General features: G+C 38.4%; 1 protein-coding gene across 9 annotated transcripts in view; it reads left to right on the forward strand.

Annotated features, from left to right (window-relative positions):
• The window catches only part of OSBPL3 (oxysterol binding protein like 3), a 90,470-nt gene that overhangs the window by 22,718 nt on the left and 41,301 nt on the right, over nucleotides 1–26,451 (forward strand). For all 9 annotated transcript variants that reach the window (XM_027450954.3, XM_027450953.3, XM_027450959.3 and 6 more), the window contains 2 exons: nucleotides 18,780–19,101; nucleotides 19,634–19,874. In XM_027450954.3, the coding sequence (XP_027306755.3) occupies nucleotides 19,782–19,874 (93 nt within the window). In that variant the 5' untranslated portion in view covers nucleotides 18,780–19,101; nucleotides 19,634–19,781. The remainder of the gene's footprint in view (nucleotides 1–18,779; nucleotides 19,102–19,633; nucleotides 19,875–26,451) is intronic.

Here is a 26,451-nt window from a genome sequence, read left to right on the forward strand (position 1 = left end):
AAACTGCATGGGAGGGAGAGTTGCTGTTCTTGGTGGACTCCTTCCATAGTATGGTAATGGGACATGGGACTGAATCTTTGATCCTGGCATGTGTTGCAGTGGGTGAGGTATAGTTTTGGCTTCTAGTGACTCCCTTTCTCATTGCCTCACTGCTAGTTTAAATGCCTAACACTCCCATCTGCATTTGGGAAAAGGTCATACCCTCACTTTAATTCAGAAGGCATGTTTTTGTAGCAGTAGGTATTTGAGGAAGAAATGAAAATCATTCTTCCTTTAGGTCTGAAGAAGCTTCCCACACTAAACAGAAAAAATAGATTATTAAAGTAGGTACTTCTCAAGGAGAAATAAAGATTGGTTTAAAGATTCTGTAAAATATTAACAGCATTTATATATGTATGTATTTATTTAAAGCTCACGGTGAAAAGTTGACAACCAGCATACTTCTGCGGTAATGTGCTTTAATCTTGTTTTGTTTATCACATTGGTCCAAGCATGTAATCTGTTGTAGACTTCTTTTGTCATATATTGTATGAACTCATATATGAGGGATGAAAAAAGCCGAAACCTCACCAAGAATAATTATGAGCAGTGATTAATAAACATAAATGTATTTATGGAGATATAACATTTGCAATATTTTTTAATGAGTTCATCAAACTTACTGACTCAGTGTGCCACACACTTCTAAAGGAAAGTGTCTGCTATGTCTGCTTGCTTTTTGGTTGTAAAACTGTAGCAGGAACTTTGAGAAGGAAAATATATTCTCCTGTCGGCTGAAGTTATGTTGAAAGAACATTCTGATTCTGGCAGAAAATCAGAGAAGATCTTATCTGGTAGGGAGTAAAACATGCTGGCTGGTAACTTTGCAGACACAATAGAGCGCATCAGAATAATACCATATAAAATGACTTTAAAAAGCTTTTAGAGGTTTTCAGCATGGCTGCCAGTTTCACTGTGACTTTCACTGGTGTTCCTTTTGTCCAGCTAACTTTTGTGTCTCCTTATTTCCCAGAAGAGACCTGGGTACTTCTGCCTAGAGCAAGCTCCCAACCTGGCTATGCTTGTGGCAGTTCCTAAGCAAACGGCTGCATGGGATGCACAAGTACAGAGAGGGAGGTGAATTAAAGGAGGGCCAACTTGGGAGGTTAGAGTGGGGAAAATCTCACTTGATGGGGAGTGACCTGATAGGAAGGGTCCTCTCTGTCTCTCTCTCTCCTGAGGTAGCTGGAGACTGGATGGCAAGTGCTTGGGGCTGGCAGAGGTGTATGCACTGACATACACTCTGTGTGTGTGTGTGTGTGTGTGTGTGTGTATACACACATGTATAATACATATGTAAATAATCCATTAGAATCATCATATTATTTTGCACTTTTCCTTTGAAGTCTGTCTTCTGTTTCAGATCCAGGAGAAGATTTAAAGCTGAAAGGTAGTCTTCCCATTCCCTGCCCAAGGTCTATTAGTGTCACTTGTAAGAGCTCGCCCGCAAACCTTGTTTTTCCAGTGTACGTAGAGCATTCAGTCTGAAATGGCACTGCTGCTGTATTTTTGGAGGATGGTGAACTTTTGAAGAAAAGTTCTTGATCTAAGTGTAGGTTTTGTATGATGCCTTAAAGTACTTTTTTTTCCCCCTAGGTTTTGTTAAAGCATGTGTTTATCCCCTTGATTATTTTTTTTTACTCTCAGTATTAACTATATCTGAACACTTTGACAACTGTCTACAAGTGTGATTGAGTGTTGTATAAGCAACAGTTTATTTCATATAGCAGACTTGTTTCAGAAAAAAAAAAAAACACAAACACAAAGGAATTTAAATTATTATTCTACTTTAAAAGCATAATACTAAACGATTAATGAAAATGTTGACACTAGAAAACTGCCTTTCTGTAGTACAGTAAGTCCAGAAGTGTTTTGAACTGCTAGCAAGCTGTCAAGCGCTACAAAATGAAATAATTCTAGTTCTTGTGGGCTCTTATGTCACATTTGTTAAAAAGTGGTGCTGTCAACTACAGTAATAGTCAAGAGACAGCAGTGCTGACTCTGTTTACAGTGAAAAAGCTTAGGGTGCTTGATTGAAGGACATGAAAGAATTTATCCTCATAAGGATAAGAAGGACTTCAAAAGTGCACTGTCCTCTTGCATGCAGTTTTAATTCCAGAATTTATCTGGCTGCAACTCTGCCTCTAAGGAGTTGAAATTGTTTGATAATGCAGTTTTTAACACTTAATGATGTGCTGCTCCCTACCTGATGATTTTCTTGTTGTTGTCATTGGACAAAATGATCTAAACAACAAACATGCTCAACAAGGTAAAAGGTACCCCAAGGCAAATTAGCTTCTAGCTTTGCCTATAATATATTTTGGTGTCTTGCCACGTTCAGTGGATTTGTTTTGTTACGCGAGTAGTATAAATCTGTACATTTTCTATGCATGTAATGATTTGCATAGCTAGTAAACTTATGACTAAATTTAGCATGTTCTAACAAAGTGGGGATGCAACAGGGCAGACTGTAGCAGTATTGTTGCTCTCTTGCCATAAAGAGGGCGTGTGTATGTATGTCTAATTAGAGTCCTTAACTTTAAACGTTTCTTACTCTTGGAATGATGGCTAAGGTAATATTCTGTGTATGTCCTGTGGTAAGTTGCACTGGCATGGAAATCGGGTGAACACTGAAAGTAATTTTAAAAATTAAATTTAAAATGTGCGATATGCCTAGAACTACTTTACTGAACCAGAAATGTATGGTGATATTGTACCATTTTGTTTCTGGTTGTCCTTTGAAGTGTAGAAGTTGCGGATCTCATCCCCTTGCACAGTTTGGTGATATTTCATTAATTTATTAGGTGAAGAATTAGCAGTTCCCTCAGCTCCCATTTGCCTTCCCCCTTTTCAGTGAGCAATATCCAGCACTTAAGTCTAGGCAGCATATGCTACCTGAAGAAGATGCTGTCATATAAAAGTTCATGTTAACTTTCCGGAGCACTTTTGATTCCATGTGAGTTGTTAACAGCTCATCCTAGTCTCGTGGTTAGAGTCCCTTTGAAACCTTTCTATTAAGCATTTGCTGCTTTAATTTGCTTTCTCAACTTAGTATACTGTCACCAGGCAGTGTAATCATAACTTCAGAAATAAAATGTCAAGGTTAAAAAACATTTTGACAAGATTAATTTTGTTAATCTTCCAGCCTGTCTCTGGTAACCAGAACTCTGGTATTTCTAATATTTTGTCATCATCTAGGGGTGACAGCATCCACCTGTCTTCTGAAAAACAGAGCATGCACACTCTCCTGCCTTCTTTCTTTCTGCTCTTTTAATGGAAGAGACAACAGGCTGTAAAATATGCAAAAGCTCTGGCTGCCACAGATTAAATAACAATGAGACAGTAATTTGCTTCAAATCATGCATTTTCAAAGGAGAAGACTTTTAAAGACTATCAAAGACTTCTAAATCGACGCTGGTTAAACTCCGGATTTATAATCTGGTAGTGTTGTAGTTTGGAAACGGTATTAATGAATAGACTGGCTTACTTGTCATTCTGTTTAAGCAAACATAAATAAATGAAAATGTAGATAAAAGTGAGGTATTTTTCTACAGCAGACTGTTAAGCCTGAAGAATTTTGTTGTATATATTATATCTTTGCTGTATAGCCACAGGAGTACTCACATCTGTGTCTGAAGTAGTCATGAATTTTTGGTTTGGTTTTCTTTTAAATGAGTCCTTGCCGAAATGCATATTTATTTTTATTTCACCCATTGTGATTGGGAGATAAATTGAAGACAAGGTGACAGGCTAGGGGTGGTGCCAGATGACTGTGGTTGTCTGTAATAATACCGGGGGTTTTACTGCTCTAGTTGATTATTTTTTTTCTTTCTGCAGCGTGGCCTCAAGTAGGCTGTGGGATACTTTTCCTTACATTTGGATGTATCAAATTCGGAGACAAGGACTTTTCCTTACAAATTCAAATCTTACTGGGGGAGTGATGAAGAGGGAAAGAATTCACTCACCTGTTTTTAAAGTCAGTTACCCCATGACCAGAAATTCCAAGTGTTTTGCAAGTCTCCTAAATGCAAAATTATTCCCCCTAAACGCCATGATTCATGCTTTGCTGTAGATAAATGTTTGTTCCACTTGGCCAAAGTGCAGTTTATACTTCATATTTACAAATTTTACCCATGGTTTGTGGGGTTTATCTTTCAGTGCCATATAGCCCTCAATTTAAATTGAAGAGAGAACCCTAATAAGAGCTGGTGATAGCTAAGCAACAGCTGTTGAGGCATGATTCAGCATCTCCCCCCTGCAATGGGCACTTTGTATTTTTGTGAGATTTCTGTCTACTCAGTATTTGCGAACTCCTCGATGAACACAGTGCTGGTGACCAGTGTAAGAACTGCTGCACAGGGTGGGCTCTGGGGTTTTCCTGTGTTCATCTCTGGCATTGGCCAGTAGTGGAAGCTATGGAGGAAAGTGCATAAGTCCTTATCATGAAAAGTTACAAAGCATCTGCCTTTTGGTCAGACCCTTTCTATAATCTTCATCTGATAAGGTATGACGTATGATCTGGTGTAAGAAAGGCTGTTTAATTATTTGTTTTTCCAGGTTTATAAAAACTGCACTTAGTGGTCTCACAAGCGCATAACTTGTTTGGTGGCACACATGAAGCTAAATAAATACATTCTGTAGGGATTTACTTTGCTGTGTACATTTGGCATAAATAAATCCGTTTTCAAGGGTGGTGTTTATCAGTTATTTCGGCAACAATTCCCATGTCCTAATGTAGCAGCTTGAAAAATAATGCTTGCTTATTTTAAATTAAAAAGTGAAAATGCAAAAAAAGAAAATCCCCCAGCACCCAGCACCAAGAAAAGAAAGCAATTAATGATTGATAACTTCAGTAACAAAGTTGGGCATGTAAATAAAAGCCGTCCTGTCCCCCCCCCACAAAAAAAAAAAAAAAAAACAAAAAAAAAAACACCCAACACAATGACATAGCTATATAGTTATATCTTACTTGATAAAGATGAGATGACTGTTTCAAGGCTTTTGTTATGAGAAACTGAGAAACTTCTCTTTTTTTTTTTTTTTTTTAAACTTGAGGCCATTCTCTTCCTGCCCACAGAAGCACCTGCAAAACTCTCACTGCTATTGACTGTGTTCTTTTAAGTTTTGATTTCTCTCTGGAGTTGTATTTCAGATGGAAGAATTTCGAACAATATGACAGAAGCATTTGTCAAAATAAAATCCACGTGGCATTCCTAAATCCTGAGTGTCTCTCAAATTCTCAGTGCACCAAAGCAACCTCACTGACATGAGGCTTACTGTAGGAGAAATGGCAATGGTGGTAGGAAGGCAGCACTCCCATCGACGGTAGTCCTTTCTCTCTGTGTGGTGCTGGACAATGTGGAGGGCATCCTGGCTGAAACATGTAGAGGAGAATGGATGGAGGCGTGAGGGAGATATGAAGAAAGAAAGGAAGGAGTGATGAGAATGTCTTAGAAATCTGTATTTCTGCACTTAAAATCATGTATTGTATTTTGCATAATATATATTTCAAAGCAGAATTAGAGGCTTTCAAGTTATTAACAGATTTTAGACTTCTGTAAAAAATAACCAGGATAAAATGTTATTTTAAGTGTATGTCACCTAAACGTGTCAGTCGTGTCCTGCCTTTTTTTTAAATACATGTTGTTTTTTTTTAAAGCAAATTTAAAGTCAAAATCCCCGCTAAGACTGAAATGCAATTCAATGTTAATGTTTATCAGTTTCTTCTCATAGTCTAGTGGTAGACTCAGATTTTTCACTGAACTCCTAATGCAGGAGGATAAAAATATGTAATTTATACCTAATACGACTATGAGCAAAAATTCCTTACTGTGCATCTGTTTAGACAGTTTTGACTATTTCAGGCTTTATCTTCCTGGCACCTTTACACTTGGCTAATTCATGATTAGAAGGAAAAAAATGTGAGGAATGCTTGTGGAGATTTTTGAAGTGAGATCGTTGAGCTGCTGGCCACAAGCCAGAGGCCTGCTTAGCAGTGGGTCCCTGGATAAAGAATGTGAACATCGTCTGTCTTCGGGATACCAGGCTGAGTGGGAGTGAAGCTTCTCTTCCACTTGGGCTGTTTAACTCCTTATTTGTGAGGAGATCTTTTTATTATTGTTGTTATTGTAAACATACGCATGTGTTTAAAAAGCCTGTATATAAATAGGGATATACTTTGCATAGGTATTGGTAATAAAGCAGCTTTTATGACCAAAAAGAAATGTGGGTTTTGGCATGGAAGACGGTGTTTCTGGAAAAGTCCTTACAAGTAGAATAAAGCTGTGAAAGGTGCACTCAGCGGAGAGGAAGGATGTGGCCCACCGATGTCTCTCGGTACAGGAGCGCAGTGACAGATCTGAGCACCGTGGCCGGCTGTGCAAGCACGAGCAATGCGCATATTGAGGGAAATATCCAGCTCTGGTCAGGCTCTGCGGTGACTGTAAGTGGCCTGGCTTCAGCCTCAACATCCAGATATGCTCTGTTGTGTTAGTGTAATCTAACAGGCAATGACCTTTAATTGTCCTTCAGCCTTGCAGCATCAGGCTGCAACTGTCATAGTGTGAGTATTAGCCGTAACGTTCCTGTCATGAAGCTGGAGTCTGAAAACAGCAGGTCTTCGTTCTTCTTGTTAGTTGAGGTAGCTTTAATTGGGATCTGACAGTGTCCATAGAAAGATTTTTGCTAATTTAGCAGGTGCAAAACAGAGCAACATATCAGCTAGTGCAGGGTGAGGAAGATTTACCTTCCTTTATAAAGAATATTTTACTGCTATCACTAAAGAAGTTGTGATGTTTCTGCACTTGCTTGTATCTCAGAGTTCTCCAAAATGATTGTGAAAACTATCACTGCTGACTTTTTTTTAATTTTTGTTTTTCCCCATTATCAGTGGTGAACAAGCCCTGATCCTGTATGCTACAGGAAGGTCAAATGGAAGGCTGTTTAGTGGTGTTGGATAAACTGGCAACTTGACTTGAGCTGTTCACTTTCAGGTGGTTTATTTAAATTGCCACCTGCGAAATATCTTGTTTCTGTACATGTGGACATGAAGACTGAGCGGGTGTTGCTCAAGAAATAGATCTCTGCTTGCTCAGCTGAAGAAAAATCAAGCCTGCAGCATCCCTGGAATTGGTTCCAAATACTTAATTGAAAAAAAAAAAACACCAGTGGTTGATTACGTGCATAATGTTAATTGTAATTTTGCTCTGTTCAGACATAACTGATGCGTGACTTAATTTAGATACATTAGCTGAGAATCATTACGTTCACATGGAAAGAAATGCATTTGTCACATGTATTTAGTTTCCCATGCTTAATGTGTAACATCCAACTTGACAACTCCTGCACTTGTTGTTGAGTTTAAGCTCCTTAAATGTGCTGTGTAAGGTTGTTAAGCTGCTGTTTTTAACTTCTAACTACCTCACACTTTTGCTGTGTCCTGGCCTAGCTCTAGAAAAGTATTCTATGTGCAGGGGGGGAGTTGGGCAAAGAGGAAGGTGGTGAGAGATGGAGCTGTGAATGTACGAGCTAGTAACAAGAAACATGAACTCTGCTTCAAGCAGTTTGTGGAGTCTCCAGGCAAAATTAATTCCAGATCTCTCTGCAGAAGGGAGCAAACCCAATTCATTCCAATGTTTACTGGAAACTCTAATTATTCCAAAGCCCTGTATAAGGAAATCGTGTGAACAACCTGCAAGAACAGATGACGGGCTTTTTAAAATGAGTTGCTGGACACTGTAGTCAGGAAAGGCAAATTTACATCCAGTATTTGTGAATGATACCAAATTTTTGTGTAGGCTGGTGATAGTACTCCCAGCCATACAAAGTCCTATCATCTGTGGTGAAAGCAAAACACAAAGTGTGAACGTTTAATGTTGATTTGTGTCAGTCTAAATGAACTCTACTTCACAATGGAGGCTTTGGGAAGCATGAAGATGGAGTCAGCTTTTTCTGGAGGCTGTTCAGAGCCTGGTGTAAGTCTACCATTTCAAAATATTTTCAAAATCTTTCTTCCAAAACCTGATGGTGCTGAACAGAGAGAAACATAAGGAAGAGAGATCAGAATCTTTTTCACCTGAGTAATTCAATAACTTTTTATGTACTTTATGGAAATGTAAATTATTTGAATTTTGGTCTGTGAGCTTCCTAAGTAAATTGACGTGCTACTCTGACAGTATTTTAATTCAAGTTACCAAAATGAAGCGAGAAATACAACACCAGGTGCTCAAGAAATGTTGCATTGTGCTGTACTGTGTCGACTTTTTTCACCCGTTGAAAGTATGATATCCATTCAGCTTCACAAGTGATCTATTCTTAAAATCTTCTCTCTAGGAGGTGCAAATGATACTGGAGCATTACAGGAGATCCTGCTTGCTTTGTCACTTTTTATAGTTTGGTTACTAACTTGAAGCAATGATCACCTTCACTGTTCATCTGCCTAATTCCTATTTTAAAATTACAACAGAGAACAGTCTTTGTCATCTCGTTTTGGGGATGATGAAGGAATAGTTTCAACAACAACTATTTGGTGGTTCTCCACATTAGCACAAGTTTCTTACTCTGGAAGATCATTCCCAAGGGGGACATCAGGGGACTGGTGCTTCAGTCAGAGTAGGAACTGTCCTTTTGGTTCTCTGTCCATATGTGCAAGGTTTCAGAGCTTTGTTAGGCAATGTGTGGTGCTCTTCTCAACATCTTTATTTTACTAACTGCAAAATGCTTCTCATAAACTTCAACTGTAAAGAATTTTCATAGATGCTGCCTTATTCTACTACTGGAAAGCCTTCAATCCTTTCCAAAAGGATGTTTTTGGAGCAGTCTCTGTATTGCACACAAAGTGACATGTTTAAAATACCTTGCTCTTTTCCCCAGACACTGAGCATGAGCAGTCAGGTGACTTAGCGTGTCTGAGAATGGCAGTCTGGAATAGGAACAGTGGGACTGCTGGCTCCTGCTGCCACCTTGTTTGTTTGCAGCTAGAACAGGCAGTTGACTTATTTTCTTAATTTGGAACGCAGAACAGAAGACTGGAAAACTGCAAATGCTGATTGTGTAACTTCTGCAAGAGTAATCCTTTCAACTGCTGTCAGTCATTCCAAGGTTTATCTTTATGTTCCATGCAAATTGTTGTCATTTTGAAGTAACACAAGTAAAGGACTTGAACGTTTCTTGACAGTTTCTGATGTGCTCTTTAAAAAAAAAAAAAATTGTGAGTACAGTTTTGGGGAGCAAATTCGTGATATGCTCCCAAAAATACACATACACATTTCATATGGAAGTGTTAAATTCTCTTCACTTTAGGTTACCATTCATGCTATTTTTTTTCACATTCCTCCTCCAGCTCTTCATTTTTGACAAACATTTATTTTTTCCACTTTTTCACAATGAAATACATGGAATAAAATACTGGAATTCAATTCTAAGTGTTGACTGTCAGTATGGCATAGATATTTATTTTTTTCTAGAAGAAAATATGAGTTATGAAGATGCTTTAAGCCCTGCAAAGTCCAAGTATTGTGGTCAAGATTTGATGAAAACTTTGCATATATTTTCAATCACAAGAGCTTTAGAAAATACAACTTTATTTCAGAAGTACAATTTTCTGGAATAGGTTTTGTGAAAGTGTTTTCTTCCTCTATGCATTCTCTATTTTGTCATATAAAGACGACTTATTTGGATGAGTTGCTTAGGCTTTTTATCCTGAAAGTGTTATTTGCTGACAAAACTGTAGAAAACATAGTTAGTAAAAGATGAGTGTTAAGGATAAAATATGTAGGTCAGCCTGGATGAAGTGTGCATGACTACCATCTGTTAAGAAATCAGCTTTCAATAGTATGTTTCCTGATGCTTCATTTTATTTAAAAAAAAAAAAAAAAACTTCAAAAATAATTTTATTATAAAAAAGCCTTTTAGCTCCTTCTATTAAGAAGAAATTGCTTCTTTATTCACATTTTTTAGAAATTCATTAAGTGCATTATATGAAAAATTGTGGACAATGGCTTAAGTATGCCAGGATGCACCTTATGCTGCACTACTCATAATTAACCGCAGGTTTAATTTGTTTTTGTGTTGTAAGCAGTGGTGGTTTTAGAAAAAACGGTACCAACTGCCAGCATTTTAGAAACAAACACAAAAAGGGTGAGAGGCTGGGAGAAGAGAGTAGAGAGAGAGAGGAGGTGAAGAACAATAGGTGGTGGCACTCTTCCACTACGAAGAAGTTTAAGGGGAATCTGCATCAGTTGTAAACACGTCTGTTTATTGCTGCTTTTATAGCCTGTAATTAAAATCTAGGCTGTTCAGCTGTAGTTCAAGTACAACCAACCTCAAAAATGCTATGAAGCAACCAAGATGCTAGACTGCACACACATTATGAAACTCTGCACGTTGTCTGCTGTCTCTGTATCCTGTTTAGTGACTGGAACTGAAGTGAAAAATGAGTGTACTCATTAGAAGTAATAAATATGGATTGTTAAGCTGTAGCACCCTTTCACTAAGCTTAAATCAAATTCTTTGTAAGTTATTCATTTCTTTCATGTTGCGGAGGCATCATAATTAAAAACTCCAATCTTTTAAACCTCTAAAAATGCTTGAGAATGGGATTGAAGCTTTTTTTAATCTTGTGGAATTTCTTTCATTTTTTAATTAAATTCAAATAGATATGCAGTCGGTAGCACTAACTTGAATCTAAATGTAAGATTAGGGACATAGTATCTCTTCTAGCTTGATCTGGACCAGTTGAAAGTAACACTGCTTCCACTTTTTTCATTGCTGCCCATAAGCTGGAGAGTGCCATGCCTGCATTTTGGTGAACAAAGTACGTGAACTATTTGCTGTGTCAACTGACTTGACACTGAAGTGGATTAAGGAAGTTTCCTATGATTTTACTTACTTATAAAATTTTGGGTGAAGGGGAATACTTATCTCCAGTGAAAAGGCAGTAACAAGTTGCTTGGGAGCAAGAACATCTTAAGGTGCTTTGGCTGTTTTCAAAGTGTGTATGAATTTAATGAATTTGAGCTCCAGTTCCTCACTGGAGGCACCAAGCTGCTGCTGAGAGCCAGGGAAGTCCTCAGTAGTTTTATATTAACTATTAACTTTATTGCGGAGGGATGCCATATTTTATATTGGGATGCCATACTGTTGTTGAATGGTATAAACAAGCTCAGTACATTAAAACTCTATACATCTTCCTTCTGCTGGGTTGTCTGTAATAACACTAAATTATTCACCAAGTCGTAATTGAAGCTTTCCTTTCTGGCCAATCTCCTGATTTGCTTTTAGGTTTTGTTCTGTTGCAGCTCTGCAGTGGTACAACAAGAACTGATGTGAAAGCACTTACTCTGAAATGGGCCTTCTGTTCTTCCCTAGCATGGCTGCTTCATCTATAGCTTTGGGTTCGCTTTTATTATTTTTTTTTCCCACAGGGTCAGAAGTTCTTTGCCAGCTCTGTCTGAATAGAGTCTTTAAGGTAACCCTAGCTGGATTCCAGTCCTTCAGCAGTTGAGAACTTGAGGAAGTAGTGGTGGTTGTGGGGACTTGGATCATTTAAGTTGGGGAGATCCCTTTTAATTATTACTTTCTTGGTCAGGACATAAGAACCTCAGACTAGCTTATCAGTTTATCTCTAGCCTTGAGTCATCTCTTGCTGACCTAGCTATTGCAATTGATTCTTTCCCCTGTTTGTTCGTTTTTTGTTTTTTTCATTTTGGAAAATCACCACATCTAATCATTCAGTTTTATAATCAATGTTCCTGTATGTTGTGTCTCTGCTTCTAAGTCTCTTTCAGTTCATGTTTATCTTATGCCAGAAGGATAATGTTGCAGAAAACCTGATCTGTGGAGACTCTTTCCTAGTTCGCATTGTCCAGGTGTTTGTTACAGTCATACATATCAATGGATTTAAGACTAACTGTGATATGTACGTGTCTTCCAAGAGGATGATCCACTCTGTCAGCAGCTGCTTCTCAGTGTTCGTGTTACCTGCATACAGGTACATGAAGTCTTTCCCACCATGAGGACAGCTTCAGGAATTGTTCTGTCTGTCCTCAAGGAGCTCCAGTGCAAGACTTAACATATTTCTTTTAAATAAGAATTAAACATTTCTATGTACAGTTTTTAATAGTATTTGCATTTTTTTTTCCTTACCTGTTGGTATCAATAACAAAAATACTTAGCACTCATAGCACTAATTATCCTCATCACATGTTTTAAGTGGTGTTTCTTGCAACACTTCTCTAAAGTGTCAAGGTTTGTTTACATATTGCCAGTTCAGAAGCACAACATAGGGAAGTTAGTGGCCCTCAGCCTAAAAAGATATGAGAAAGTTAACGCTGATGTATGTAAAACTACTTGTTCTTTGGTCAAAATACTACACATCTCTTTTCAAGTTTCAAATTATCTTAATGTGAAAAACAGTCAGCGAAGACCTAATCTTTAAAGGTTAAAGAGCTTAAAATAAGCTTTAAAGGAAGGTGTGGCTCTATCTGCATCAATTTGTAAATGCTAGTGTTATAAAGTACACTGAAAGAGGTGTATTGGAATGGATTTAGAGACCAGAAGCCTACACAGATACAGCAAATTGGTCAAGAAATATGATGTTTCCATAATCCACAGTCGCTGCACTTTGTGAAGCATGTAAACAAATGTCTATGCATCTGGGGAAAAACTGAATCTTGTTACCATGCTCATTAAAGTTAATGAGATTTAAATTTTGAGCTAATAGCCCTGCTTTATAAAGGATAACACTAAACATTCTCAAGAGGAAGTGTTGTTTCCCCTCCAACTTTATTTAGAAATTGTGATATACACTACACATAGATGACAGTTCATCTCTATCATGGACAAAAATAGGTATCTGCAAGGGGGAAAAAAAATGATTTTTTTTTTTTTAGAAAGTATATGATGAACTGTGAAAATTAAAACATCACATCAAAGAGAACAGAGCAGGCATGTTGGATCCTGCCACTCTTTCAGGAACACATCTAACTTTCCACATAAGATTAAAGGATCTCTGGGTTGTGTCTGCTGTTCTTACATACTTCATGACATTTTTCTTCAGGCTTTGGTAAGAATTGTACCTGGGCTGCAGAAACCCTTCTTCCAATAGTCCTTTATACTGTTCTGCATGAAACAGGTGATTGGATTGGGGTTTGTTTCTCTGTAGTTAAACCAAGTCAGCTGGTCTAATAAAATACATTGCTTGACGTCAGCCTTGGTAGATTTATGCATCTCACAACAGTATGCAGCTGATCAGGTCACGAAGAGCCAGTCTGGTACAAAGTTATATGGATGCCTTCAGTGATTTTAAAGGAAAGTGATGTCTTTTTCTTGATGTACAGACAGTGCTGTCTTAAGATCTTGAATTGCTACATGCTGGCAGACTGACAGCTATTTCCACCAGAAGGCATTGACTTCCAGAACATTGTGCCTATCAAAACTGAATCTAGGAAAACAAATAGTGTGCATTGCAGTAACGTTTTAGCAATAATGAGTATTAAAAAAAAAAAAAAAAAAAAAAGGATTAAGCCTTGGCATATCTTTGTTTCGGTGAACAAAGCAAAGCTTTAAATAGCAATAGATAACAGAAAAATGAAAGCCAACCATGCTCGTGCCAAAGCTCTGATGATGGTAAGTGTTTCCACTCATACCAACCCTGGGACATTCTCATTAGCAGATGATTCTCTCAAGGTTTTTAGTACAGACTGTGAAATGACACTGTGTGCCTGTTCTTTTCCTGACTGAAAATGAAAAGCCTTCTTCTCTCTTCTATTGCTTGATCATCCTTTGTCTTTTGGCTTGTAAAGTCTTCTCTGGATGAATAGGACGTCCATTGCAAACAGTCCCACTGCTTCTTTATTGCTTGAGGTTGACAGCCCTCACTGTGCCCACGAGCAGCACTGTACTCCCAGCATTGGATTTGATCACAGCTTGGTAGCTCTTACTTTCTGGACAGGGAGACTGTGGACCCCTCTGTTCCAGCATCACAAAGCAGGTCCTGTGGTCCCTGGGTTTGGGGCTTCTCTGTCATGTGTGTGAGGTGTACTCAGAGCTGGTAGGGGGTAATCTGGGACCCTGGTCCTTCTGGTAGCTTGTGCTAAGGAACACAGAGCTGCCAGCCTGTCCCTTGGTAAGGCTCTTTCCAAAAGGGGCCAGGGGAGAAGAGGAATGAATTATTTAGGACCCGACTGTGAGCTAAGTCAGTCCTATTTAGCTGTGTGTTCTCATTCTCACCCGTGATTAAAAGTTGGATTGAAAAGGTGGTATGACAGCTAAACAATTAACATTATAATGCTGCCATTACTAATGGATTTTTTTTTAATCTCTAGCCACAAAGATTATTAACCTATCTGTCTGTGATACATATGTAGCAAATTTCATACAAATGTAATCTATCTCATCTCCTGGGGGAAGGGGCAACAGTGTCAAGATTATGCATTTAAAATTAATCACGTTACATGTAGCATTAAAGTCAATTTCTATGGTAGATGTGAGGGAAAGGTGGTATTTTTATGTATACTTACATTTTAGGATGCATAATGACCTACTTCTAAATTTATATAAGATCTTTCTAGTACAAGGGACTGAATTATTTGTCCCAAGGGTTAGTGAAACAGTAGATACTTGCTTTGCTCCAGGAACATCTGACTAGACTTGACAACGAAACACGTTATTCTTTGGTGTCTTATTTGGGATGTACTGTAGTGGATTGGATTGTCTCTGGGTGTTTAGTTGTGTGGGTTTTCTTGTTGTTTTGTTTTGTTTTCTGTATGCTTAGAACACAGGATTTTTTTCATTAAGTGATGAACATTATACATGAAAAGTAATCTGGTGTTAAATGCAGTATGTTTGTTGTTTGTCTGTTTGCTTTTTTTTTTTTTTTTCCCTTTCCCACCCTCTGTCTCTCTTGATTAAACAATTAGGACGGTTTTGTTTGAACTAAATTTTCCTCTCTTGGGTCATTGCAATAGCATGATTTAATTACTACAGCAGCCTCCTTAAGAAAGTAGACTAGATAGAAGTAACAGTTTCTTTGTATCACAGAGTACTTGGGAGAGTAAGTAGCACATGTCCATGGCCAACAAAAGCATCTGCTCAACAGAGGCTGTGATTTGGATGGTATCTATAAATAATTTTATAATATTTATATATTTTTTTCTTTAGCCAGATGAGACTGTTGGATATATTAAAGCTGACAATTTGAAGTATAACAGAGAAAGCCATGAAAGCATTACTTGGAAAAAACTATTGCTGTGTTTATCCAGGTGGACATGAGTGAATGTAACTTAATAATTTTATAATAGCTGTAGAGCAAAGGTCTCAGTATGGATTCCATGAAAGTCACTCAATGTTGCTTGCAGCTCTTACTTCGGATTGCTCAGTCTTGCACTGGCTGTGTCCACATGACTTTCATCAGGCTTTTCATTGTTCCCATTCTTCTAGTCACAAAATTTCAATTGACTACAGTTACGGGGTGAGACATACACTTTCAGTTTCACTGCTCAAATTCTCTCTACAGTGATTTTTCACTGCTGAATCAGCTCTGAAACAGCTGTTAAGTCTTTTTCTTCCAAAGCCATAACAAAAACAATCACATAATGTTGATTTGATGCTGCAGTTTTTCCAGATTTTTCTAAATTCATGCCTTTCTATTGTGAGATGTGGGATTTTGCTGTATGCGTATTGCTTTGAGAATTGCTAGAGATGAATTGTGATACTGAGGAGCTGTTTTGAGCCAATGCAGTTGTAAAGGTTTGAGGACAATGAGGACAAGTTAGGATGGTACTCTTTTGTTTTTTATTTTTTAGCAGGTCTTCCTGTTGTACATATTGTCATATACCTATTATTTGTTTTGATTGATTTAGAATGATAAGGCTCCTGGTAACCGACGATAAGTAAAGATAAGTACTGCTTATGGGTTTAGGACACAATAGCTATAAATAATATTGGATGCTCGTGTTTTCTTACTTCTATAAAATGGTGAGGTGATTTGCAGAAGTACTCTTGGCCTACTTTTGCTGTTGTTGACTTAATAGAGAAGAATTAGGCCAATACTTAGCAGTTGTGACAATTCTTCTCCTAAATTTATTTGGATTTGCCTCAGCCTCATGGCTTTAAATTGTCTTTTTGGAGGAGACAGAGGTAGTTGGTAGTGCATGCTTCTGAGGAAAGATGGGAGCAAACATACTTAGTTCTGAGGCTCTCCTGTGGCAAGAGGAAAAGCAGAAAGTCTTGAACCTGAAGTAATTGGATCATGTTTACCTCAAACCATGAGAGCCTGCTGCAATTTTAGCTTAGTTAGTACAATTCTGTTTTTTTGTGCCTGCTTTAAAGTCTTAATTGCTCATGTACCATTGTAACCTTATGTGCTGCAGGTAATGTAAAATATGAGTCACCCTAGAGAAGCTCAATCACTGCTGTTGGCAGCCAGAATACGAGTCTGCTTGGGATGCAGGATCAGTGTTTTCACACCCTTATGGAAGCATAAGTTGGTAGTTGTTGAAGGGCAACCATGTTTTCCTCTCTTCTTCCTGAGCTTGAAGAGAATTTTAAAAAAGGAGCACAAAGCAGTTGCTGGAGGATGCAGCAGTTTTGACAGATGGGTTGGAGCCATATTCAGTATTCACTTACAGTTTCATGTTCAGATCTGGAATTCTCGAGGTAATAACTTGAATTACTGGGAAACATTACTGAAACATTAATAAAAGACTTCAGACAGAGGGCACACATCATTCCTGCCTTCTTCAGAGCTGGTAACAAAAGCCTTTTCTTAAGTCCATGTAGCAAATTAATTTGAAGGAATACAAGAAAATTGGAAAGCCCTATTTTGGAAGTAAACCTCAGAATATTCAGAATACAAGGTGGTCTTTGTCAGATGTATCCTTCCAGCCTCCTGCCTCTCTTAAGCACCTTGGCTTAGGTGGTGGAGTCATCTTCAACTCATTTGAGTTCTGGAAAAGTGCCCATCTCTCTCTTTTTGCTTCCTACATAACAATTGCCAAAGGAGATCTGGAGTTCTTATCTGCGTGCCCAAAGTTAAGTGGTGTAAGTCTGTGTCTAGACCATATCGGCATTAGCAAGGAGAGCAGTGCAGTAAAAGTGGACCTCTGAGTGAATCAGGTAATGGCGAGGATCCCGCATCCACACCAGGATGGGACCAGTCAGGATGAGCTCCAGTTTGGTGCCACAGCTCAGTGAGCACTGGCTGTGCTCCTGGAGCATGCCTTCTGCTTTCACTTCATCCAAAGGGGATTTGGTGTCCATGCTCCACAACTGTCCTGCAGAGCTACCCAAATTGTGGTCAGAAGGGGTGATCAGGAGATTTGCAGAGGAAGTGTACTTCTAATCTGTGCTAAAATGCAAATGTGGACACACCTTAATTTCCTTTAGGCTCCACACAGAAAAAAAGAAAGCTGATGGAAATATCCTTTTGATTACATGGCTTCTTTTTCTGTATTAAAATCAGAGAGGCCTCCAGTTTGTTTTTCCATTTTCTGAAGCTTCCAGGGTGTCATGACCATTGCGCTGTGTTCAGATGGGCAAAGGGTATCACATAATTTCCATCTGGCATGTCCTGGGGGATATGCTCTCAAGATTATGATGACAGTAACTTTAAGTGCATTTTGCTGCAAATTAAGCCTGTTTTCTTGTCATGAACTTTGCCAATCTTTGCCAAAATGCCAGGTAGTGAACAATGAAAGCCAAGTGGTAAATTGGTCGTTTTAGACACCAAGCAGTGAAGAGGACTGCATGGCTACCTGAGTGATCAGTGAACATCAGTAAAACACTTGGTGCATGGCACTTTCAAGGCAGTATCTGAACTTAGTTTATATGAAGAGAATTTATTTTCCTATCGTGTTTGACATCTACTTCTTAACAGGGATGTTACCATTAAACTGTTTACTAAATGCATCTTGAAACTGATTAATAAAGTTGTGCTTTATGCTTACTCAATAGTTTAAACCTGTTAAAAGTGCTAGTCCTTGGTGAAGTGCCACACAGAAATTTGTCTTCTGGCTAGGAAGAGTCTATACCTTCTCCAAACTGCACTAGTCCTATTCTCAGCAGTAATTTTAGTGCAAAACTGGTGTGCAAGGCCCAGTTCACATCACTGTGCTGTTGTGTTTTTCTTAGGCTCTTGCATTGTACTCTCTGGTTTTGTATTTATCGGATGGTTACTGGAAACGATTGCCAACTGACTCACCAGTGAAACAGCCTCAGCAGAGCTTGCTTTTTCATCTGACTTCTGGAGACTGGGACAGTTTCATTAGTGTTGTTTAGGATAGATTTGCTCTGGGGGTAATTGAGTATTTCTAAATAGATAAGATCAAGCCATACTGCAGAAGAGGCGCTATACGCTGGAACTGGTCTTTGTTCAGAAGCTGGATGCTTCAGACCGCAGCAGTTAGAAGCAAGGCTTTCTGAAGTACCGGGTTGTTGTTATCTTAAATGCAGCACCTGTTTGTCACGGTGGTTTTGTTTGCTTGTTGTTTGTTTTGTGTTTTAAGGGAAATTAGAATTTCTAAAACAAAACATTTTACTAGGGATCTTAAAATGCTGTTTCTCTCAGCATGGGCTTTTGTGCCTCTTCAGGAGAAGAAAAATTAATGAAAAACTTCACTAACCAGAGAGCCTAGTTCAGGACACTTGTGACAGTGTGAGCTATTAAGCAGGTTGTGAAGTAATGCCTCCCTATTCCAGCAATTAATTTTCTCTTCTCTGTGGAAATGTCTTTACCTTCCTAGGTTCTTGCACCGTTCCTCATGTGCAGCCTTGTTGCCCAAGACAAAATCTGAAGCGACAGACAATTCACAAAGCTGCTCCGTCACCCCAAGTTTTGGAAAGCATCACCCTTTTGTTACGTCCTCTGTTCAATTTAAAAACAAAAATGCAGTTACCATGACAACTCTTGCCCACACTGGAAATCCGTTATTGGGAGTTTCTGGCATGGGTTTTATTTGCATATGCTGCAAACTGCACTGTTATTAAACAGACTGTTGACTGTTCTTCCAGTCACTGACTTGGACAACTGATGTGACAGTAGTCACAACTTTCTTCTGGTTTCAGGTAAGATGCTCATGCACAGCTTTATATAGCTGAATTTGCATGCTCTCTCCTTGTGTATATTATATGTTATATATGGTCTTTTTTCTTACAATCTGAAGCCATGCTTACTTGTTTAAATTGTCAAAGAACTTGAAAAAAAGTATTTTTTCAGTGCTGTCCTTTTTGTAATATATTTAGTTAGATGCTTTCTCATTTTGAGAATATTTTGATCCTTTTTGCATAAATATTTAATATACTCTGTGTCTTTGTTAGTTGTCTTTGTTATTATGAATTTAAGTCTTTAAAATGATTCTTTGTACTGTACTTTGTCTTCTGCATAAACCATGACAATTAAAGTATGCATTTAGGACCCAAAATTCTTGATGGTCTTGTTTGATCCTTGAAAATCTATCTTAAAGTGACTGTTGAATATATTTCTAGTAGTGTACAGTAATGCGGTCAGCTTGTATTACCAAAGGCTGTATGATTCATGTTACTGGATGGCAGTAAGCGATCATATCTGATAAACTCAGCTTTTTGTTTTTTCTTTTAGGAATTTCCATGGGATGCAGATCATGCCACTGGAATGCATTTGAGTAAACGATGAGTTCTGCATTTCTCAGGAGTCTTCCAATACCTTTGCTTAATTACCTTTTAATGGTGTTCTAAGTGAGCTGATGTGAAACGAATGGTCGTGGATCATGAGTGAAGAAAAAAGCTTTGGTGTATCCCAGAAAATGCTGTCTCCTTCAAGAAGTACTAGCAGCTGCTCCTCCAAGCAGGGAAGTCGACAGGTAATACAAATGCTTTGTAACCAAACTGAAAGTGTTAGCAAAATCGGGTGTTACTGTTGCTTATGAATATCAGTGAATCTCTTAAATTCTGTTTTCCTGTTGATTGTTTTATTTTATCACTTCTTTGGCTTCCTCACCCTCTTCTTTTTTTTTTTTGTCTGTAGTAGGATCTTCTTTTCAGTCAAATGCTGTTATACGTGTTATACAAAGATTTATTTGTAAAATAATGTGTACATATATAAATATATAACTTGCCTGAATTGCAGGCACTTGTAAAATTGAATTTTATCACATTGTATGTACGGTGTCTTTATAGTGAAATATCGTTGCTGTGGAGTCTTGATCTCAGTGGTTTGATCTTGAAATCCCAAATCTTCCTTAGAAGATACCGCTTCTGTGGTAGAATATTGGGCAACTGCTCTGCTTATTTCAAGTTTCCAGGGAAAGATGTGAGTGCGTGTGTGAAAGAGAATGCATTTTTCTGAAACTTGACATAGGGCCTCTTTGGCATTAAAATGTGCCTGTGAATGCCTCTGTGCCTGTTGTTGCTGTAGACATGTAGTTAAGAAAATACATATTTGTGTAACATGATGTATCTGGATACCTAATGCTATATGAAACATCAAACCACACTTTGCCTTCTGCAGAAGTGATCATTTAAGCTGTTCTTTCAGCCTTACAGTTTTAAAAGACCTGTCTGGGAGTGTTTGTACTTGATGAGTAAGACTGCTTAAGACAGATTTTGTTAGTGGGCAAGAAACATTGACCAGTAGCTGTGCTGAAAATTAAGTTTAAACACACTGAAACCATGCCTGTAAAATGATGAGCAATATGCTCAACATAAACTTTCATTTGTACAGATGCTAGTTTGGTGGAGCTCTTGGAGCTGCTTCAGGTTGAAAATTTAATTGGAACTGAGCATCCAAATCCCCAAAAAGCTTTGGAGTCCTCAGCTGTGTGTTGAAAGAGCACCTGCTTTTCTGGGACTTCTGTCCCTGCCCATACAATTGGCAAGGTGGACAAATCTCTGAGCAATTTGTGCATTTTAAAATGCTGTGCTTATAAGAAATGCTGTGCATTTCTAGTACGCTAAGTATGGAAATCCTTGCTTTCAGGACACTTTTTGTTTTCCTTCAACATTATTTCTTATATCCTCAGTATGAGATTACCTTTAAAAGCATAATTTAAAACATTTTGTATTGTCTGTTCTAGCAGCTCATGTCAATCAAGTGTTTCATATAGTATTTCAATAATAAGATTTACATGAGCATGACTAAATCCACTGGTGCTTTACATAGCCAGTAAAATCAGCCATACTTATGCAGGAGGAATTTATGCAAAAAACTCACTGCCATTTAACATGGTCAAATCAGTTGGCTAGCTGAGGCTTTTGATATTATTGTCAGTGGATCCCATTTCTTAACCATTTTATTCTCACCTGCTCTCTTTTGGAGAAAGGAAATAAATCAGTAAGGTTTAATATCACCTTGTCTGCACCTACTTTTTTAGTCTTTGATCACCTGTACAAAAATCAAGGTATATCTGACAAAGGTGAGAGATGCAGCTTTCTGTTTTATTTGTATTCCTGGTGCATCCATGTTCATTCAATATAGTCAGGCAGATGGTAAGTTGCCTCATACACCTATCAGGTCAAGCTGAATGGAGATATAAAGTAGGTTGCTTCTCAATCTATGTTGAAGGCAGTACGGTCTATAATCATAATAATTCAACATAATATGAGGCATGGTGATAAATATCTCCACTTTGATTAATGTTTCACTATTAAACCTCTCATGGTCACTCATGGCAGTACCAAGTAACAGAATGCATCTGCATCTAGAGAACGTAAAAGAGTCGAGTGACTTCTCCATGTTTTCAGGAAGTGTTAATGAGAGAGGCAAGCCCACAGAAGTTGGGGCAGTTTGCATGACTTGTTATGTGCTGAGACATAATCACTAAGCAAGACTAAAATTTCTGCTTGCTTACTTTTCATATATAGTCTGAAAATATAGAAAAACATTTTTTCAGAAATTAGTTGTTCATTTTAAGGTGTTTGTCATTTTTTATGAGAGACTTCTAATATTAGGGAATTCCTTAATACTTTCTCTACTCCCTTCTTTACCAAGTGTAATATCTTCCTAAGTTACCCTATAACTTTGTTTGCATTGGCCAAAGTGATCAAGAGGTCTACAAAGTAGCTAAATTTACAGTGTTACTCCTGTTTAACGCATTGTGAAAGTTTAAATCATTTTGCCACGTGCTCTGCAAAATGTGGATTGTTGATTTTGGTATTACTTTGTTTATCTTCCAGCTCTATGGGAGGCTTCTTACTCTTTGTTCCAACGTTTGTGCCCCTTTCAGCCACCTTCAGAACTGTATTTTTTGCTTGCGACAGATCTGCCTGGATGCATTTTTCTGTGCTGCTGATCTGACATGGCAACTCTTTTAATCTGATTAAGTAAAAAAAAAAACAAAAACAAAACAAAACAAAAAAAAAACCCTCTGGACAGCACAGAAGGAAGGGATTGAGACAGTTTTTGTTTGTTTTTCCCATAAATAGTGAGATCTGAGTTCTGAGTCTCTTTGTTTTCCTAGTCACAGACTCTGTTGCAAGTAGACACTGGCACCATGTAATAAGCAACTCAAGACTGGAATGTGGAACCACAGTAGTGTAAGGCTACCACTGGGGCTCCTGTGACTGCTAAAATTTAGTTATTACTCCTCACGGAACAACATGTGTCAGTGGTATGGAGGATAAATGGAGTCCCATGGTGCAGAGGTAGGCCACCATGCCAGAAGCGTTGACTTGAAGCAGGGCCGCAGGACTTTGAGGGGTCTGCTCCTTCCTTTGCTAAACTTGGTGCCCTTTTTCTGCCAGATGCAATACATTTGCAGTGTGAACTGCAGACACCAACAGTTAATGGTGTTCCACTACGTTCACCTCACCCTGAAGCCCCGTGGCAGGTTGGAGGATACTGCCACATCCCACCTCTCTGCTCTTCTCTGCCAGCCATGGAAAGGGTTGTCTTCCACAAAGCCACAACTCAAACCTGGTCTTGGTCTTTCCATTTAAACTGACCTATGTGCAAAAGTAGATATATTATGATAGTCATTTCTAAGTCTAATATGCTAACTAGCTTTTTAAATAGATACAGTAGGGAAAAAAGCCTTATGACAGGAGAGCTGCTTAAAAATACTTCATGTTCTAAAAAAGAAAATTAAATAATTTCTGCCAATTTTATGAACTGTAACAAATGCTTTAGTTGCAGCTGATGCCAACCCTTATCCTCCACAAAGCGGGTTTCTATTTTTGGCACTTAAAATATTCGGTACAACTGACTGCATTTTACACTGAAAGAAAGTCTGGCACTGTCATCTGTTTCGTTCAGGGAGCTGCAAGTGCAAGCATCAGTCTGAGAGCCCTTCAAACTCGTTGCTTCATTCTTTCTCCTGAAATAATTCACCTTGAGGAGCTCCATGATACATAATACTGCAGAAAATGGGAAGGCTTTTATTTTATTACATAAAGAAAATAAATACAATTACCTCATGACAGACTTCTCTCTGAAAACCAAAGTGTATGGGTTTTTATTCTCAGCAACACAGCAGGTATGCTCTTCAACTGCAGTGTGAATTTCCCATGCTGGTCTGAAATGAGCATCTTTGGACCTGGGAAAAAGTAACAATGCTACTTTCCTCCATCAGCCTTGAGTGAAATTTCTGTCTCAGGCAGCAAAAGCAAGGTTGATCATTTTGTGCAGATATTGGCCCATAATGATGCAAAACATTTGGTAGGGTTGTAATATTTTTTTTTTTTGGGGGGGGGGGGGGGAGGGGAGGATATGTAAAGAGGTTTTTTTTAAAAAAAAATATTTTTTTTTCTTGCAGTTTAATGCAATGGTTTAGGGTATCTTTTTCAGTTCGCTGCTGTGGGATAAGAATCAACAAAATGGACCATAATGTAAATGCTTCCAGTAGCTTTCATGAGGTTCCGTATTTCTAATTTGCTCCTCTGCTCTTTCAGACAGATGAGACCAAATGATAACCAAACAGCCCACTTCATTTGCCTTTATTTTAGAGAGTAAGCAGTTTTCTTTTGCTTCAGCAGCTGCTCCCAGCAATAGCCAACTGACGCTTTTTTCCCATTAGATGAGGTGTCAGATCTCTCACAAAACAAACTACTGATAGAGATGCTGCAGGGCTTGGGTTAAGAGCAAACAGATCCAAAAACAGTCACGGCAGCAGTGTTTTGAAAACCTTGTGAGTTCAGGGGTTTGGCTGGGAAAGGTTGGGTTCTTTGGCTAGCCGTGTGGAACAGAGCCCAGTGCTTCTTGTTATTGCTGTGTTGAGCCTTGTGGTTATCCAGTAGTTCCTCATGCAGTTAATTCTCTAAACTATTCCTTGCATTTCCTTGTGTAACCTAGAGGATTAAATAGTCTTGTGCTTTTAAAAGCATTGGATCCATTTCCAGTCCAAGTAACCTTTGTGTAAGCTTGCAAAAACGTGAGATTGCTGGTTTAACAGAAATGTGAGTAGGAGACTTGCCTTCCCCTGAGATTTGGCAGGCCTCTGGGCCTACTCAAAGGGAAGTAGTTCTACTTCAGCTCTTCTTCCCATTTTCACACTCCTTAATTTTGAAGACACTTTCTTGGCTGCCTCACTGAGCAAAAGAACAAGGAGAGATGTGGATCTTCTGGAGGAACAGGGGAAACATCTTACGCCTGGACTGCAGAAGAGTCCCAGACTAAAATTGATTGTGATTCAGGCCAGGATATGCTCTGTATTTAAACTTTTTACCAAAACTGTTGACACTGTATATCCCAGGTGGGTGTACTGCCACTGAACTACTTCCCAGTGCTTTCTTTCTCTTTCATCTCATATGCCCAATATAGCATGGATCTTGCTATTTTGAGGAGTCCATTTAAAACTGAATCAAGATTTTTGTGGCTGATTGTGCTCAAATTTGTGCTTGTCTCCTTCAAGTAGACAGCTTTATTAACAATACACAGTGTTTAAGCTTAAACAAAGTGTGAGAACTGGATCCAAAGTTCAAGAAACTGGATTAATTAGGCAAGACAACAGAATACTGAAAAGGATCTGCTGTTTCATAGTCTTGACTGCTATCAGATCAACTTTCAACGGAAAAATGATGTGTTTGGATACTGCAGTTTAACATATTTTGGGTAAGGTAATGGAAATAACATGCTTGGTAGTCATGCAATATTGCTTTTAAGCTCATCTGGCTAATTTCAAGAAGGAAGAAACAAAAACATAAACATGCCATTCTTCTTAATCTTGTAGATGTGCCCATTAGTTCTTAATTAGAATCATCTTTTATTAGTTCCATTAGGTTTCACACTTTTTTTTTTAACGTTTACCTCAAGTCCCCAGTTTGAAATCAGCTCATGTCAAGATTAGTTATATATTAGCTCATTTAGGAGAACGTATTTCCCAAGCAGAGGAAATTTTATCCAAACGTGGAGAGTGAACAGCAGTAAGTTCAGCTGTTACATGCTTAATGTAAATTGTAGCATTATACCATATTTGATTATATTTAAAGAGGGTGCTCTGTCATCATAAGTCCTAATGCTTGTAATTATATACAGGTTAATTAAATAATCTTTAACAAGCAAAGAAATTCCAAACTCACTGCAGAAAGCAGGTGGTCTAATATTTCCATTTATGGCAGAAGAGATGGTGGAATATAAATTCTTTTATGCTTTCAAGGTTGGAACACTCTGTAAAAAAAGAAGAAAAGTCCTTAATTGTGGAGGCTTATCCTGCCTTTGTACTTGAATAGCTGTCAAACCACAGCTAGCAAGCCGTAGCTGACTGTCACTGTAAGGGCACAAGCTGACTCTCTGCTTCATTTTCTGGCTGCTTCACCCCACAAAAGACTTGTGCTGCTGGTGTCTAGCAGCAGAGCGTGCACTGCTGTGGCTCATGTTGCACTGATGTGCTGGAGACAGCCTGGAGACCTGCTCTTCATTCAAAACATTAGCTGCTGGTGTCTATGAGTAACTTATCTGTTCCCTGACCTGGTATCATAGCAATTTTCCCCTAAGTAGGAGAGGATTTGTGATTATTTAGAATCCTAGGGGGGTCCCATATTGAGAAAAAAAAAATGAAAAATAAAGAATATGGAGTGAAACTTCTGGTTTTCAACAGGAAAAATATGGTTTCATGAGTGTACTAGTTAGAAGTAATGGTATTTAAGTAGCTGTCAAAATATTGCAAATTGGAGGGAGTAAAGGAGCTGTGCATTACAAAACTGGCAAGCGTAAAACCCAAGCCCATAGGGGCACAAAATGCATGCTGTGATAACAATTTAATTTAGAATGAATGCAGTTTTGACTTACCTTCAGGCACCAGAACATCATGGCTGATCTGTAGGGTGTGGAGTGATGGGAGCTGCATTTCTGGTGCTGGCAGCCTGCTGTGTAGTCCTGGCAGAGGGAACTCAAGTCGAAGAATCTGACCAATTTTGCAGTTTGTTCCATAAAGTGCAGTACAAGGAAAATAACAAAATAGTGGAGTGCTGCCACTAACGTGTTGGAATAAGAGATCGTGTTGTTTA

The sequence above is a fragment of the Anas platyrhynchos genome, chromosome 2 (assembly GCF_047663525.1).
Source record: "Anas platyrhynchos isolate ZD024472 breed Pekin duck chromosome 2, IASCAAS_PekinDuck_T2T, whole genome shotgun sequence".
NCBI lineage: Eukaryota > Metazoa > Chordata > Aves > Anseriformes > Anatidae > Anas > Anas platyrhynchos.